This window comes from Saimiri boliviensis, chromosome 10, assembly GCF_048565385.1.
Source record: "Saimiri boliviensis isolate mSaiBol1 chromosome 10, mSaiBol1.pri, whole genome shotgun sequence".
NCBI lineage: Eukaryota > Metazoa > Chordata > Mammalia > Primates > Cebidae > Saimiri > Saimiri boliviensis.
Window position 1 is genome coordinate 112,827,194 of NC_133458.1, and position 14,649 is coordinate 112,841,842.

Below are 14,649 nucleotides of genomic sequence, written 5' to 3' on the forward strand. Positions count from 1 at the left end.
TTCTGGGATTACATGAGCCATTGCTCCTGGCCTGGGAAAGTCTTGTTTTCTCCCTTCCGGAGGGTGGTGTGGCTTAGGGCAACAAATGTGAACCCAAGAGCCCAACAGGATTTGATTCAAATCTCTACCTCCCACTTAGTAGTCATGTTATTAGCTTTGTGACCGGGCACAAATCATTTCACTTCTTTGGGCCATGTTTTTCTATGCAGAATCTAGAGAAAATATCCACCTCCAAGGGTTTCTAGAGGGATTAAGCAAAATAACATATGAAGTACTTAGCAGAGTTTCCAGAAGCTGATAAGTTTGACCAAAGTTTGCAAATTCCCACCCATCCTTCTGCCCTCCACTGTGTGTGCCTACAGCATGGAGCTGAGGAGGCAGCTGGGAGCCCACAGTGCCAGTAGCCAGGGGGAGATATCTGAAATTGGGTTAAGTTTTAAAGATATGACATCTCAGAAATCCTGGAGGCAGAAACTCTTGGTAAGAGGGTCTGTATTCCAGACAGACAGAGTATACATTACCTTTCTGCTCAGCCAGCTCCCATAGTTCCTGAGCTGCCACCAACGACAGTGTCATGGGGTATTCCACAAGGACATGCTTGCCAGCATTAAGGAACTGCCTTTGGTAAATGAGGAAAATACAGAGAAAGAACACTTGGAATAAGCTTCACTAAAATGCTCTGCGTAATAGAGAAAAGAATGTTATAAAGGCACGAGAGTTTCTGTGTGTGACTGTGTCATGACTGGGGTAGAGGCAGTGCCATGGGATATGAAGGAACTGTATCCCACGTTGCTCTCTACTATCCTGTGACAGAACGACTTTGTAGTTATGTGTTAATTTGAACATTCAACCATTCATTTATTCAGTTAAGTACTATTTACCAATTACTCTGGAGACGAAATGAAAATACATTAATAAATAAATTTCCTCTTACCACATGGTAGCTATAAAGGCTACCAAAAAATGGCAGCTAGCTTTGCCTGAGGCAGTCTGAAGAGATTTCACTAAGGACCTATGAACTGGGTCTCAAAGTATGGGCAGACATTTTCCAGGTGCAACGTGATGAGTGTATTTCACTGTGAGCAGTGTATGCAGGGGCTTCAGCTTTTGTGGGGCTTTGTTCAACTGGCAAATTTCAGTGTGGAAGGAGAGTGGGCTACAGGCAGTGGAGGATAATAACGTCAGAAAAGTAGCTGGGGGCTTGACTGTGAAGGACTTAGAATTCTGTGCTCAGCAGTTCACATTTCATTCTCTGGATATCAGGGTACAAATATTTAAAAGCATGGGACTTGTGACATAACTACTTTTCTTAGGGAAATACACTCCAGCGCCAGAAAAGGTTAAGGAAAGCCAAGGAAAGGCGTTTTTGTCCACTCTAGAGCTAGACTCATAAAGAGGAAGCATCTTACCCGTGGGAAACAGCATGGTGGGAGCAAGTGTACGAACCTAGAAGGAAGCTAGACTGAGGAAGGCAGCTGGCACTTCCCTGTTAGCTCCCAGGTCCTGAGGTTAAAGGAACCCTCAGAGTTATTTTATGACATTGAAAGTACAAAGGAGAAAATGCTGGAAGCTGATCCAACTTGAGAAAGGGGTATGATGATTCGCCAAGGATGCCAGCTCCACATCCTAAGCTGTCTGATGAGAAGGGGGCCACTACTGTTGAAAACTACTTTTGATGGGTTTTTACAGAGAAATAAAATACTTTAATTCAGAATGTTTCTGTTTCAAATTACACATTAGTCTAAATATTAATTTTACTATTTTTTCATTTCCTTATATATTTATAACCAACAATAAGAGTTTCTTTTTTCTTTTAATAAAGATGGGGTTTCACCATGATGGCCAGGCTGGTTTTGAACTCCTGACCTCAGGTGATCCACCCACCTCCGCCTCCCAAAGTGCTAGGATTACAGGCGTGAGCCACCATGCCTGGCAAGAGTTTCTTAATGTTTTGACATTTCTGTGATTGGTCACAGAGCAATTGTAATTTTCCCATGGACTCTTCTGACTCCTTTGCAGGGTGTTTTAGCTTTGCTTGCTCATTTTTCCAGTTCTGCACTGCTGTATAAGGCAAGGACTGCCTGTGTGGAAAACCTACCTGATGTAGTCCTCATGGCTGGAGCTCTCACTGCAGATATAGGCGACTTCCACCTCTTGGCTGGAAAGAGCATCCTCCAAAGAAATCTGCTGGACTCCATCAATGCTCCCAAGCTCCCGTCTATTTCAGAGTAGCAGGGAAATGGAACTCAACGGTAGACAGAAGAAAGGAGCACCATTCTTCTCCCTCCCAACAAGGTTTTGGTGATCTGCTACCAGAAGTGAAGAAATGAGTTTCCTCTCCCCCACTTCTAGGCTATTTTCCATGGTGGAGTGAGAAAAATAGCCTCAGGGTTGAAGTCAGGGGACCTGGCATTGAGTGCCTTCAGTACCATTCACAGCGTGAATGACCTAAGAGTCTTGAATTACTTCATCTCTAAAATAAAAAGAACAGCTGGGCGTGGTGGCTCACGCCTGTAATCCTAGCACTTTGGGAGGCCAAGGAGGGCATATCACTTGAGGTCAGGAGTTCAAGACCAGCCTGACCAACATGCTGAAACCCCGTCTCTACAAAAAATACAAACGTTAGCCAAGCATGATGGCGGGTGCCTGTAATCCCAGCTACTTGGGAGGCTGAAGCAGGAGAATCACTTGAACCCGGGAGATGGAGGTTGCAGTGAGCCGAGATTGAGCCACTGTACTCCAGCCTGGGTGACAGAGCGAGATTCCTTAAAATAAAATAAAATAACAGGAACAATCTACTTTTATCTCATGAGAAGTGATCTCTATGGTCACTTCCAGTTCCAAGCACTTGGCCAAACCATAATACTGGTTTGGTAGATATAATACTACCAAACTTAATCCAAATCTAATACACTAACACATTAAGCATGCAAACTGCCATCCAACTTCAAGCTCCTTTATAGCTGAGCTAACAAAGCCCAATGGTATGTATGCACACGTGTGTGTATGTGTGTGTATCTTCCTCCCTGTAGCAGACTAAGCTCATTGGAAGGTGAGGATTTTAATTTGTTCTCTATGATTTCTCCTACAGTGCCTAGCACTATAGGCAGTGATAGCCTGACTAGCCAGGAGCAGAGGCAGGAGGGGAACACAGGGCCTTCTGATTCTTCAAGAGCATGGAGGAGCTGCAGTGTTTGAAGAGCCAAAGCCCTGGCAATCCGTACACTGCCCAGTAGAGAGACTGGGGCAGGAGAGTAGCCCTCTAAGGGGGGCAGTCATGGGGGAATGTGGGACAGCCAGCAAGCAGGAGGCCCTCAGCCAGCTCAGAGCTCCAGCTGAGTTGCAGCAGGCGAAAGCATTTGGGGAAATCTGGCTCCCAAAGGGTATTATGCTAGGTTTCTTCTAATGGGGCCACCCAAACTACATTGCTCAATTTCAGCAATACTTATTGTTTGCCAATTACGTCCTAGCAACTGTAGGAGAAATCATGGAGAACAAATTAAAATCCTCACCTTCCAAGGCACTCATTCTGGTAGAGGAAGACACACACACACACACACACACACACACACACACACACACAAAAGCGCGCATGTGCACACGCATGTGTACATCACACCACCACAAGACTACCAGGGGAAATGTGGTACTTGGAAGTAGGAGATGGACACTCAGGGAGGGCAAGAAATAGATAAGAAAAGGCTTCCTGGGGAGGTGGTAGAACTTAGCAGGTAGGTCAGGAGGGGACGGGTATGTGAAGAGGGAAACAGTGTGAGTCCTGGCAGGGTGCTGTAATGCAGGGGAGTGACCTGCCATCCTCCCACACAGCCTGGGTAGTGTAGGTGTTCCCACTGAGCTGATCCTGGAAGCCAACTGGCGGAGGACTCGGGGTTAAGGGAAAAGGAGAGGTCCTACTTCAGCCCTGAGCCCAAGTGCTGTGCTTGGTCCCAGCTCCACGTAGGGGTGCGATGGGGGTGACAGAGCTGCCTGATATTAACTCCCTTGAAATCTTATGGGGAGGAGAAGGCTGCTCAAGGGCAGATTCTAGCACTTCTGGGTCTCCCTGGTGCCCCAAAGCCCATTTTAAATCCTTAAAAGTGGGGCCACGTTTTGAGACAGGTGGGTAGAGGATGGTCCCATGAATGAAAACATGAAAAAACTTCCGCATGGACCATTGCAATTGTCCCTTATGCTTTGTGTAAATATTCATCTGATGTCTCTAAAGCACTAGAAAAAGAGTTGCCTAACTTACTTCTTGCCACGTCTCCAGGCCCAGTCCAGTGCCTGCTCCTCGTCCACAATTCATATGGATAAATGATGTTATACAGGATTATTCTGGTGCCTCTAGTTCACAATTAATACAGACAAATGCTGTTATACAGGATTAATCTAGTGAGTGATGTGTGTGTCTGTGTGTATAGGAGTCAGTGGAAGAGTTGAGCATGGGGCAGGGAAGAAGGAACAAGGTGATAAGTTTGATTTTGACTGGAGATAAATGAATCCTTAAAGAAAAGGGGGAGGCTGGGTTTGGTGGCTCACACCTGTAATCTCAGCACTTTGGGAGGTTGAGGCAGGAGGATCACTGGACCCCAGGAGTTTGAGACCAGTCTAGGCAACATAAGGGTACCCTGTCACGTCTATAAAAAATAAAAAAAAAAATTAGCCAGGCATGATGGTTTGTGCCTGTAGTCCCAGCTACTTAGGAGGCTGAGGCTGGAGGATCACTTGAGCCCAGAAGGTCAAGGCTGCAGTGAGCTGTGATTGCACCATTGCATTGCAGCTTGGGTAACAGAGTGAGACCCTGTCTCAAAAAAAAAAAAAAAAGAAAAAGAAAAAAAGTGAGGCTCAAAATTACCAATGGGAAAAGAACACATGTTGTTTAAAAGATGGGCTTTGGAATCAGACTTCTGCTCAGCTTTAATTCTTAGACTTTCCAGCTGTGTGACCTCAGGCAGATTATTTAACCTTTCTGTGGCTCAGCCCTCCTTATCTGCAAACTGGGGGTTGATAACGCTACCCAGAAGGGAATATCCTAAGTAGAGCCCAGGACCACCTAGGATGGCTGTCACGATGACTATGTCAGGATTACCAGGTACACACCGAAAGCCTTTCAGGCCAAAGCCCCCTGTGTTTGCAGTGCCCATTCTCTAACTGTCAGCCTTAAGCTCACCCTCCTGCCTCTGTCTTTGTAGTCTCCCCAGGCTGACCTACTGTGCATCCCAGCTGTAGGCCCAGCAGGCTTCAGTTCCCAGACCCATCCCAACCTGAGATCTTGTGGGCCTGACCCTAAGCACAGTTCTCAGCCTGGAGATGGCTCTCCCTGCCCTGGGTCTGGAAAATCTCCTTGTCCTGCAGCTAATGTGCCTCACTGGGCTTCCCACAAATTATGAAGCACAAAGCCAGTGCAAGCCACCTGGACACAAAGCCGATCAGGTTCAGGAACGCTGAGGAAGGGTGTGGATTCCGCAAGTCCCTCATCCGCACGGAGCCGGCTCTGCCAACACCAACCACCACCACTCCAAACTTCCTCTCGGGCTGAAACACAAGGGACCAAGGTGGGGTTTGAAAATACTGCAGACTTCGAGTGGAGAACAGCAAAACAAGGAGCTGGCAGTGTCCTGATGAGCAAGAATGAAAGCCAGCCCGCAACTCACAGGAAGCCATGGCATCAGCATGGGAAAACGGGGGCCTGGAGAAAAGTCAGTCCCACCAAAACCTGTTCTTGAAGATGCTTCATCATGTCTTTGGGTTGAAAACCTTCTGAGCACCCACAGAAAGTGTTACCCCCATTTGGCTCTCCACTTCTACTGCCCCATCTCCAATAACGAGAGGCTTTCCTCATTAAGCCAGACCCAGCCCACAGCCTGGCACCTCTGCCTTCCCTGAGTGCCTCTTCCAGCAGACACATGAGTCTGATACTGCTGGGAATCATTCAGAGGCCACAGCTGCTTCATGAGATGCTGGCAGAGGAGGCGAATGGGCAAACCATGATTAGTCACCTTATTCAGCTTGGGACCCATAAGCTTTTACTCTTCACTACAACCTTCTGAGTTACACATTTAAGATCTGTGGTATCTTAAATATTATTTAAGTGTACTGCTGGAGGCTATATGTGAATAGTATTACAATGAAAAATAAAACTGACTTTTAAGTCATACAGCAACTCAATATAATCAAAACTGACAAAAATTACCTCCATGCACCTGGCATAGTGGCTCACTCCTGTAATCCCAGCACTTTGTGAGGCTGAGGCAGGCGGATCACCTGAGGTCAGGAGTTGAGACCAGCCTGGCCAACATGGAGAAACCCGGTCTCTACTAAAAATACAAAAATCAGTTGGGCATGGTGGCAGGCACCTGTTATCCCGCTACTTAGGAGGCTGAGGCAGGAGAATCACTTGAACTTGGGAGGTGGAGGTTGCAGTGAGCTAAGATTGTGCCACTGCACTCTAGCCTGGGTGACAGAGTAAGACTTGATCTCAAAAAAAAAAAAAGGCTGGGTGTGCACTGTGGTTCATGCCTGTAATCCCAGCACTTTGGGAGGCCAAGGTGTCAGGAGTTCGAGACCAGCCTGGCCAACATGGTGAAACCCTATCTCTACTAAAAATATGCAAAGTTAGCTGGGTGCGATGGTGAGTGCCTGTAATCCCAGCTACTAGGGAGGCTAAGCCAGGAGAATTGCTTGAACCCAGGAGGCAGAGGTTGCAGTGAGCTGAGATCGCACCACTGCACTCCAGGCTGGGTGACAGTGCGAGACTTTGTCTCAAAAAACAAAAACAAAAACAAACTTCATGCAACCCTTAAACTCACTTCTTGGATTTCTCTGAGCACAGAAACATCCATGTCACCTCAGATTTGCCCCTTTCCTTCACTTTTGTAGCCAGTTGTCACCACTTCCCACTGACCCTGCCCCTCTTCCTGTGCCCATTGCTCTTGTCTTCCTCCAGAATTTCTTCCAAATGTTTGGGGATTTGCCAAATATTTTTCTATTATTGATTTATCATTTAATCCCACTGTGGTCAGAGAACATTCTTTAAATGATTTGAATCCTTTCAGATTTGAGAGTTTTTAGGATCCAGGATGTGGTCTACCTTGGTTAATGTTCTGTGCACATTTGAAAAGATTGTGTATTCTGTAATTGTTGGGTGGAGTGTGTACAAGTCTGTTAGATCAAGTTGGTTGATTGTGTTGTTCAGGTCTTCCATATCTTTCCTAATTTTCTGTCTCCTTGTTCTATCAATTATTGAGGATAGTGAAATCTGAATATAATTGTATACGACTATGTATTTCACCTTTCAGTTCTATCAGCTTTGACCCACATATTTTGAAATTCTCTTATTAGATACATGTATGTTTAGGATGTTATTAGATACATACATGTTTTGAATATTATTAGATACATACATGTTTAGGATGGTTATATCTTTTTATTAATTGACCCCTTTATATTCTAAAATGACCATTTTTATTCCTGGTAATATTTTTTGCCCTATAATTTATTTTGTCTGATATTAACAATCCATTCCCAATTTCTGTTGATCAGTGTTAGCATGATACATTTTTTCCCAACCTTTTACATTTAATCTGTATGTGTTTTCGTATCTATAGTTAGTTTCTTGTAGGCAGCATACAATTAGGTCTTGCTTTTTTTAACTTAATCTAACAATCTCTGCCTTTTAGTTAAAATGTTTAGACAGTTTACATTGTGATTATTGATATGGTTGGGTTTCCATCCAAATTCTTTTTTTTTTTTTTTTTTTTCTTTTGAGACGGAGTTTCGCTCTTGTTACCCAGGCTGGAGTGCAATGGCACGATCTCGGCTCTCCACAACCTCGGCCTCCTGGGTTCAGGCAATTCTCCTGCCTCAGCCTCCTGAGTAGCTGGGATTATAGGCACGCGCCACCATGCCCAGCTAATTTTTTGTATTTTTAGTAGAGACGGGGTTTCACCATGTTGACCAGGTTGGTCTCGATCTCTCGACTTTGTGATCCACCCGCCTCGGCCTCCCAAAGTGCTGGGATTACAGGCTTGAGCCACTGTGCCCGGCCACTCCATCCAAATTCTATAGCAATCTTGCTGTTTGTTCAATCTGTTTTTTTTCCCTCTTTTCCTGCCTTATTTTAGATTAATTAGAATATTTATTATTATTATTCCATTTTATGCCATTTGTTGGCTGTTAGCTGCAACTCTTTTTCAGAAGTTAAGGCTTTTATATTATATATTTTATTTACCACAGTCTACTTTAAAATAATATTATGCGCTACTCCGTATATACTATAAAGAACCTGACAAGAGTACACTTCCATTTCTTTTCTCCTAGACCTTCTACTGTTGTTACACAGTTCAATATTGAAGGGTGAGATTCTCCAGAGCTTGCCCGGAAGCCAGGATGTCTGGAAAGAATCTCAGCCTCTCTCAGCCTGCAGCTTGGGAGAGTGATTCATGGAGCCTGACTGCCCACTGCCGCTAAACCGTAGACTGGCCTTGGCTCACACATCTGACTGCAACTGTCCCCTCTGAGTAAAAGCCTCTCTTTCTTCAGCCTTGCAAGTTTCCTGGAGGTGCTTCTAACAAGCGGACTTCACATATAAAAGGGGACTCTGAGAGACCTACTTCTGGCTTCTCTTCTGGAAGTCAGGGAAGAGTACAGGAAGGAGTGGCCACAGTGCCCAACTGACAACTGACAATTTCACCAAGTAAGTCCTTTTGGGTTACAAGTCAAGTTCTATTTTTTTAATTTGGTAATTTCTAATTACCAAAAAGCAGTAAGACAGCCCCTGGAGAAATCTGTACAGCCAAAACACATAGTCATGATCAAATATTAATATTTGTTTCCCTTTCAATCAAGAAAAGAAGACTAGCAATCCCTTTATTAAACATAGATGGCATTCTTACGGTTAACTACCGAATTACTACGTTCCAGATAATAACCAGGATATGCTTCTAACCAGCTTAAAAAAAATCCACAAGGTTAAGAAACAGCTCTATTATCTATAAATAAGCCAAACAGCTTTTAAAAATTTAATTAGTTAATGATACAAACTTGCCTACACAACCTGGCCTGCACAGTATGTCAGACTAAATTATAAACTGCTTTAGGGTTTGGTTTCGATATTATTGGCTTGCAAAGCTGACACACAGGGACAAGATATGGGTGAGTGGCCAGGCGCAGTGGCTCACGCCTGTAAACCCAGCACTTTGGGAGGCTGAGGTGGGCGGATCACATGAGGTCAGGAGTTCCAGACTAGCCTGACCAATATGGTGAAATCCTGTCTCTACTCAAAATACAAAAAATTAGCCAAGTTTGGTGGCGGCAGGTGCCTATAATCCCAGCTACTTGGGAGCCTGAGTCAGGAGAATTGCTTGAATCCAGGAGGTAGAGGCTGCAGTGAGCCGAGATTGCACCACTGCCACTCCAGCCTGGGCGACAGAGTGATACTCCGTCTCAAAAAACAAAAAAAACAAAAAACAAGATATGAGTGAAAACATTGGTATCTTAATAGTTAAGTTCCTCTTAGGGGAAGAACTTTATTTTTGAGAAAAATCACTTGTTAGGCCTTTTAATGTGAGTCTCTTCATTATGTGAGGGATGTTGAAGGTGCGTTCTGAGGGGAAACTGCAATCAGAGATGGCCAGACCACGTTGTAGTAGCAGCTACTTTGTGGGCAGGAACCAGTAGGAGGCAGAGGAAAAGCGAAAGTGCACACAAGTTAACAAGAGGCTGAAGTCTGCAGAGAGGGAAGCCAGTGAGAAATGCCCAGTGGAGGAGGGAGCAATGGACTTCTAGACACCGGGATGTCGATAATTCCATTTTCAGTTGTCTGCTGTGCTCTGCTGTCCTGAACCTTTGGGAAAATCCCTCTACAAACAGCCCTATGGAGGTAGTATTTAAGGAACAAAGAACAGGAGCAGTTTTGAGGCAGCAGAAAAGGACACATAAGCATAGCAAAGTGACTCAAAAACTCACTCAGGTCCAAACCACAGTCACAGAGTGAGCTTGTGCCTCCACCCTTGGACTCAGAGAAACTGGTGTTTGGCACTCCAGACACGAAAATGGAGTTCACATCAAGTTAGGATTAAGAGAATGTGCTCTGCCAACCGAAACAAAATTTGTTTTCGAGATGAAGAGGGTAGAAGAAAATGTAAAATTTTTGTATAAAAACTTCAAGGTGCCGGGCGCAGTGGCTCAAGCCTGTAATCCCAGCACTTTGGGAGGCCGAGGCGGATGGATCACGATGTCAAGAGATCGAGACCATCCTGGTCAACATGGTGAAACCCCGTCTCTACTAAAATTACAAAAAAATTAGCTGGGCATGGTGGTGCATGCCTGTAATCCCAGCTACTCAGGAGGCTGAGGCAGGAGAATTGCCTGAACCCAGGAGGCGGAGGTTGCGGTGAGCCGAGATCGCGCCATTGCACTCCAGCCTGGGCAACAAGAGCGAAACTCCGTCTCAAAAAAAAAAAAAAAAAAAAAAAAAAAGAGATCGAGACCATCCTGGTCAACATGGTGAAACCCCGTCTCTACTAAAAATACAAAAATTAGCTGGGCATGGTGGCGCGTGCCTGTAATCCCAGACTCAGGAGGCTGAGGCAGGAGAATTGCCTGAACCCAGGAGGCGGAGGTTGTGATGAGCCGAGATTGCACTCCAGCCTGGGTAACAAGAGCGAAACTCCGTCTCAAAAACAAAAAAAAAAACAACAAAAAAAACTTCAAGGTGTGAGGCATGAGGGCATGTTCTGGGAAGGTGGAAGGAGATTCCATCAGTCAGGCAAAACAAGCTAGTCATTTTCATCCACTGTTTGAAAGAATTAAAAAAAAGTTATTGGTTGGCCTGGGAAAACAGGCATATTCGTACATTGTAGGAGGGTAGAAAAACCTAATTTATGGAGAGCAAGTTGGAAATATTTATTATAATTTAAAATGCAAATGCACTTTGCCCTGTTAAATCCAACTGTAAGAATATGTCCTACAGAGCTAACACAAGTCAAGTGACTTAGGCTTACTGCAGCCTTGCTTATAACAAGCAAAAGATGGAAATAATCTGTATGTCATTAATAACAGGCTTGCTATGAAAGTTATGGTGGACTCGTGAAATAGAGTATTACACAGCTATTATAAAAAAGAACAAGGAAGCCCTTTATGAATTGAAAGGGACTGTTCTCCAAGACAGATTATCGAGTGAAAGATGCAAAGACAGACTAGTGTGCACTGTGTGCTCGAGTCTGTGTAGTAGCAGGAGGGGAAGCAGCCAAAGGAACAAGATCCTGTCTATGTTTAGAATCTCTCTGAAAGGACAGCCCAGAAACCTGGAACACTGAAACTGGTGACCTGCTCTTGCTGGGAGCGTGAAAAACAGAGTGGCTGGGAAACAGGGATAGAAGGGAAGAGGGCTTCCCATAGTAGATTCTTTTTTCTTTTTTCCTTCTTTGAAGTTTAGAATCACACAGATGTATTCATTATCTAAAATATAAACAACCACTGAAAACAGAGGCCGCTCCAAGGTGAGAACTCTGCAGGGTACAGCGCCTTGGCTCACTCCCGTCTCCCTCTACAGTGCTCAGCATCCTCTGCTGCCCTGGCCCCTGCCCTGTCCAATGACCCCAAGCCCCTCTGACTCCTCTTACCCCTCCTGGCCTTGCAGCAATTGGTTTTCACTCCTATGCCTCCCTGCTTCACCATGGGTCATCCAATACCTTCTCATCACCACATTCAAGGGCTTCTCCTCAGCCACGTGCTCCTGGGCTTCAGACACGGGCGACCCTTCCCTGGACCTTCTTTAAACTCACTCGTTTCTTTCTTCTCTCACCTCATGCTGCTGAGGTTTTCTTTTCACATTTCATATTCTTCATTTTGCCAGAGATGTGCATATTTCCCAACGGTCAATCGTCATCCCTCTGTTCTTTTCTCTCCCACATATCTCCAGAGTGCGGAGGTCCTTTATTCTGAGGGTTTCCATGACCACCTCTATGCCAAAGACTCTAGCATCCTGAGCTGTGGATCCTCTCTTCCAAGCCGCATTCCCAAGGCATTTCAACTTGGCTGTCCCACCTGCCCTGGATCTTCACACTCTATGCCAAATTCCAATCATCCACCCCTCCTGACAGCTGTCCTCTGAACTTCTGGGCAAAAGCCAGTAGCTCTAGGAATCCTGGTAGCACCCAGCTTTAAATGCTTGGGGTCATTCCTGAATTCCGTAAACATCCTGAGATCAAAGGCCAACTGTAGCCATAGTCCTTCTGTGCTTTCTCCCTCCACCCAGCCTCTGGGCCACAGCAAGTTTTACTTGAAAATTTGTCATATGATTTCCTTCCTCTGCATTTTCACTGACCCACCCAAGCTCTGGACTGCATTAGAAGATTACTTAACAGTCTCTGACTCATCCTATCATTTAGGCAACTGACATTTAGCGAAGATAAGCTATGTATGAGGCATCAAGCCAGACGCCATGGGGATGCTAAGATGAGCGAGGCACCTGGACAGTTACAGTCAAAGCAGGAGGGGAAGGTAACAAATAAAAAGATCCATAAAGCACAACGGAAATTCATAAGAGGGAGGTATGACTTCCCGAGAGAGGACTCAGAAAACTGTTAGTGGAGTACAAAGGACATTTGAACTGGATGGACGGGATTAGCTAGATGCAGACAAGGACAAAGGAATTCATGGGTCAAAAACATCAGGGCTTGGGTCCCCATTATGCCCCTTAACCCCCTGTGACTTAGAGCAATTGACTTACCGCTCATTTTCCTCATCTACAAAACAGGTTATAATAGCATCTTGATCCTAGGCTTTTTGTTAAGACTAAATGGATGCACGTTCTGGCCTTCTGTGTAGCACATTAACTATATATTGTGAACATGTAGAAAAATGAAAAATGAGATATAAATGATATAAAATATAATTATGTACATTAAAAGGATGTCAGGCTGGGCACCTTGGCTCACACCTATAATCCCAGCACTTTGGGAGGCTGAGGCGGGTGGGTCACTTGAGGTCAGGAGTTCAAGACCAGCCTGGCCAACATGTCAAAACTCTGTCTCTACTAAAACAAAACAAAAATTAGCTGGGTATGGTGTCTCACACCTGTAATCCCAGCTACTTGGGAGGCTAAGGCAGGAGAGTCGCTAGAGCAGGGAGGTAGAGGTTGCAGTAAGCTGAGATCACACCACTGCACTTCAGCTTGGGTGACAAGAGTGAGACTGTCTCAGAAAAAAAAAAGTATATCACACAGGAGATGATGTATGTTGCCAGGGGTCAGTAGCAAGGAGAGGTTGTGACTATAAAGGGGCAACAGAAGGGAATATTTTGGGGTGAGGTTCTACATCTTGATATCCTGGGGTGACTGTTATGCATGTATTTTTAACTCGTAAACCTGTACACCAAAAAAAAAAAAAAAAAAAAAAAAAGGAGTCAATTTTACTACATACAATTTTTTTTTTTTTTTTTTTTTTTTTTTTTTCCTGAGACAGAGTCTTACTCTGAAGCCCAGGCTGGAGTGTAATGGCATGATCTTGGCTCACTACAACCTCTGCCTCCTGGGTTCAAGTGATTCTGCCTCAGCCTCCCGATTACAGGCATGTGCCACCATGCCCGATTAATTTTTGTGTTTTTAGTATAGATGGGGTTTCACCATGTTGGCCAGGCTGGTCTCAAACTCCTGACTTCAGGTGATCTGCCTGCTTCGGCCTCCCGAAGTGCTAGGATTACAGGCGTGAGCCATGGTGCCCAGCCTACTGTCTATAAATTTAGAAGGTATTTGAACAAAAACAAAATTTTTCATGAACATACACAAATAAAAAAGGAAAACACTTAATTCATTGGCATAGTTGTCTTTGACAGGGTGAGAATGAGGATGGAGAGAAAAGGGATAAAAATAAATAAGTCTGAGAGCAGGGCCTTGCACAGCACAACAGAGGCAATGTGTCAGGAACTGGGCGTGCGGACCATCGCTCTGCCTGAGGTCTCCCCCGCCTTCCAAAAAGGAGAGTGAATGACCTTAGAGGAGGGTGAGGAAAGTAAAGGAGGAGGAGAAAAGAATTAGGTAAATGAGGAAGTGATGAGGAGGCTGAAAGTAGGGGAAGAAAGGAACAGATTGGAAAGATATGGTGGTCTCACTTAGCGAGAAGTGTGGCGTTCGTACCACACTTACATTTTTACCATGACAGCCATCAAGCCAGGTCTAGAGTCTGGCACAGTGTAGTGTCACATGAATTTCGGTGACATCAAAGCAATGACAGGATTTATAGTCTTGGTCACCGGCTGCTGGTGTGTGGGAACAGAGTGAGGGGACTGGAGTGCTGGGCCCAGCAGGAGGAACAGATTTGGGGCAAGTGAAAGCAGCATGTCCAGCCTGGGCTGTAACGGGCTTGGGGTCTGACTGAGGCAGCTATGACTCAGAGGAGTGACAGGCTCCTGGATGTACATGTCTGGAGCTGAGGAGGTGCCTGTGTGAACAGATCCATCTGGGACTTCCCCAAACACACAAGTGACACGAAAAGCTGTGGGAGCAGATCAGCTCCTAGGGCAGCAGGCAGGACGCTGGGGAACACAGACTCCCAAGGAGTAGGAAGAAGAGGAGCCGAAGAGGGACTCTGAGAAGTGGCCCAGGAAAACAGGCAGAAACCCTGGGGTGTCAAGGGGCATTTCAAAAAA

The 14,649-nt window shown here is 45.2% G+C and overlaps 1 protein-coding gene and 1 long non-coding RNA gene across 6 annotated transcripts in view; one reads left to right on the forward strand and one right to left on the reverse strand.

Moving 5' to 3' along the window:
* LOC141580130 (uncharacterized) overlaps positions 1-14,649 on the forward strand; it is a 76,580-nt gene that overhangs the window by 23,329 nt on the left and 38,602 nt on the right. For all 4 annotated transcript variants that reach the window (XR_012512219.1, XR_012512218.1, XR_012512217.1 and 1 more), the window contains exon 2: positions 8,320-8,695. This is a non-coding gene — a long non-coding RNA (uncharacterized LOC141580130). The remainder of the gene's footprint in view (positions 1-8,319; positions 8,696-14,649) is intronic.
* Positions 1-14,649, reverse strand: part of BLVRA (biliverdin reductase A) — a 43,969-nt gene that overhangs the window by 16,028 nt on the left and 13,292 nt on the right. For both annotated transcript variants that reach the window (XM_039462157.2, XM_074379777.1), the window contains exons 3-5: positions 5,414-5,535; positions 2,099-2,218; positions 522-619 (exon numbers count right to left, since the gene is read on the reverse strand). In XM_039462157.2, the coding sequence (XP_039318091.1) occupies positions 522-619; positions 2,099-2,218; positions 5,414-5,535 (340 nt within the window). The remainder of the gene's footprint in view (positions 1-521; positions 620-2,098; positions 2,219-5,413; positions 5,536-14,649) is intronic.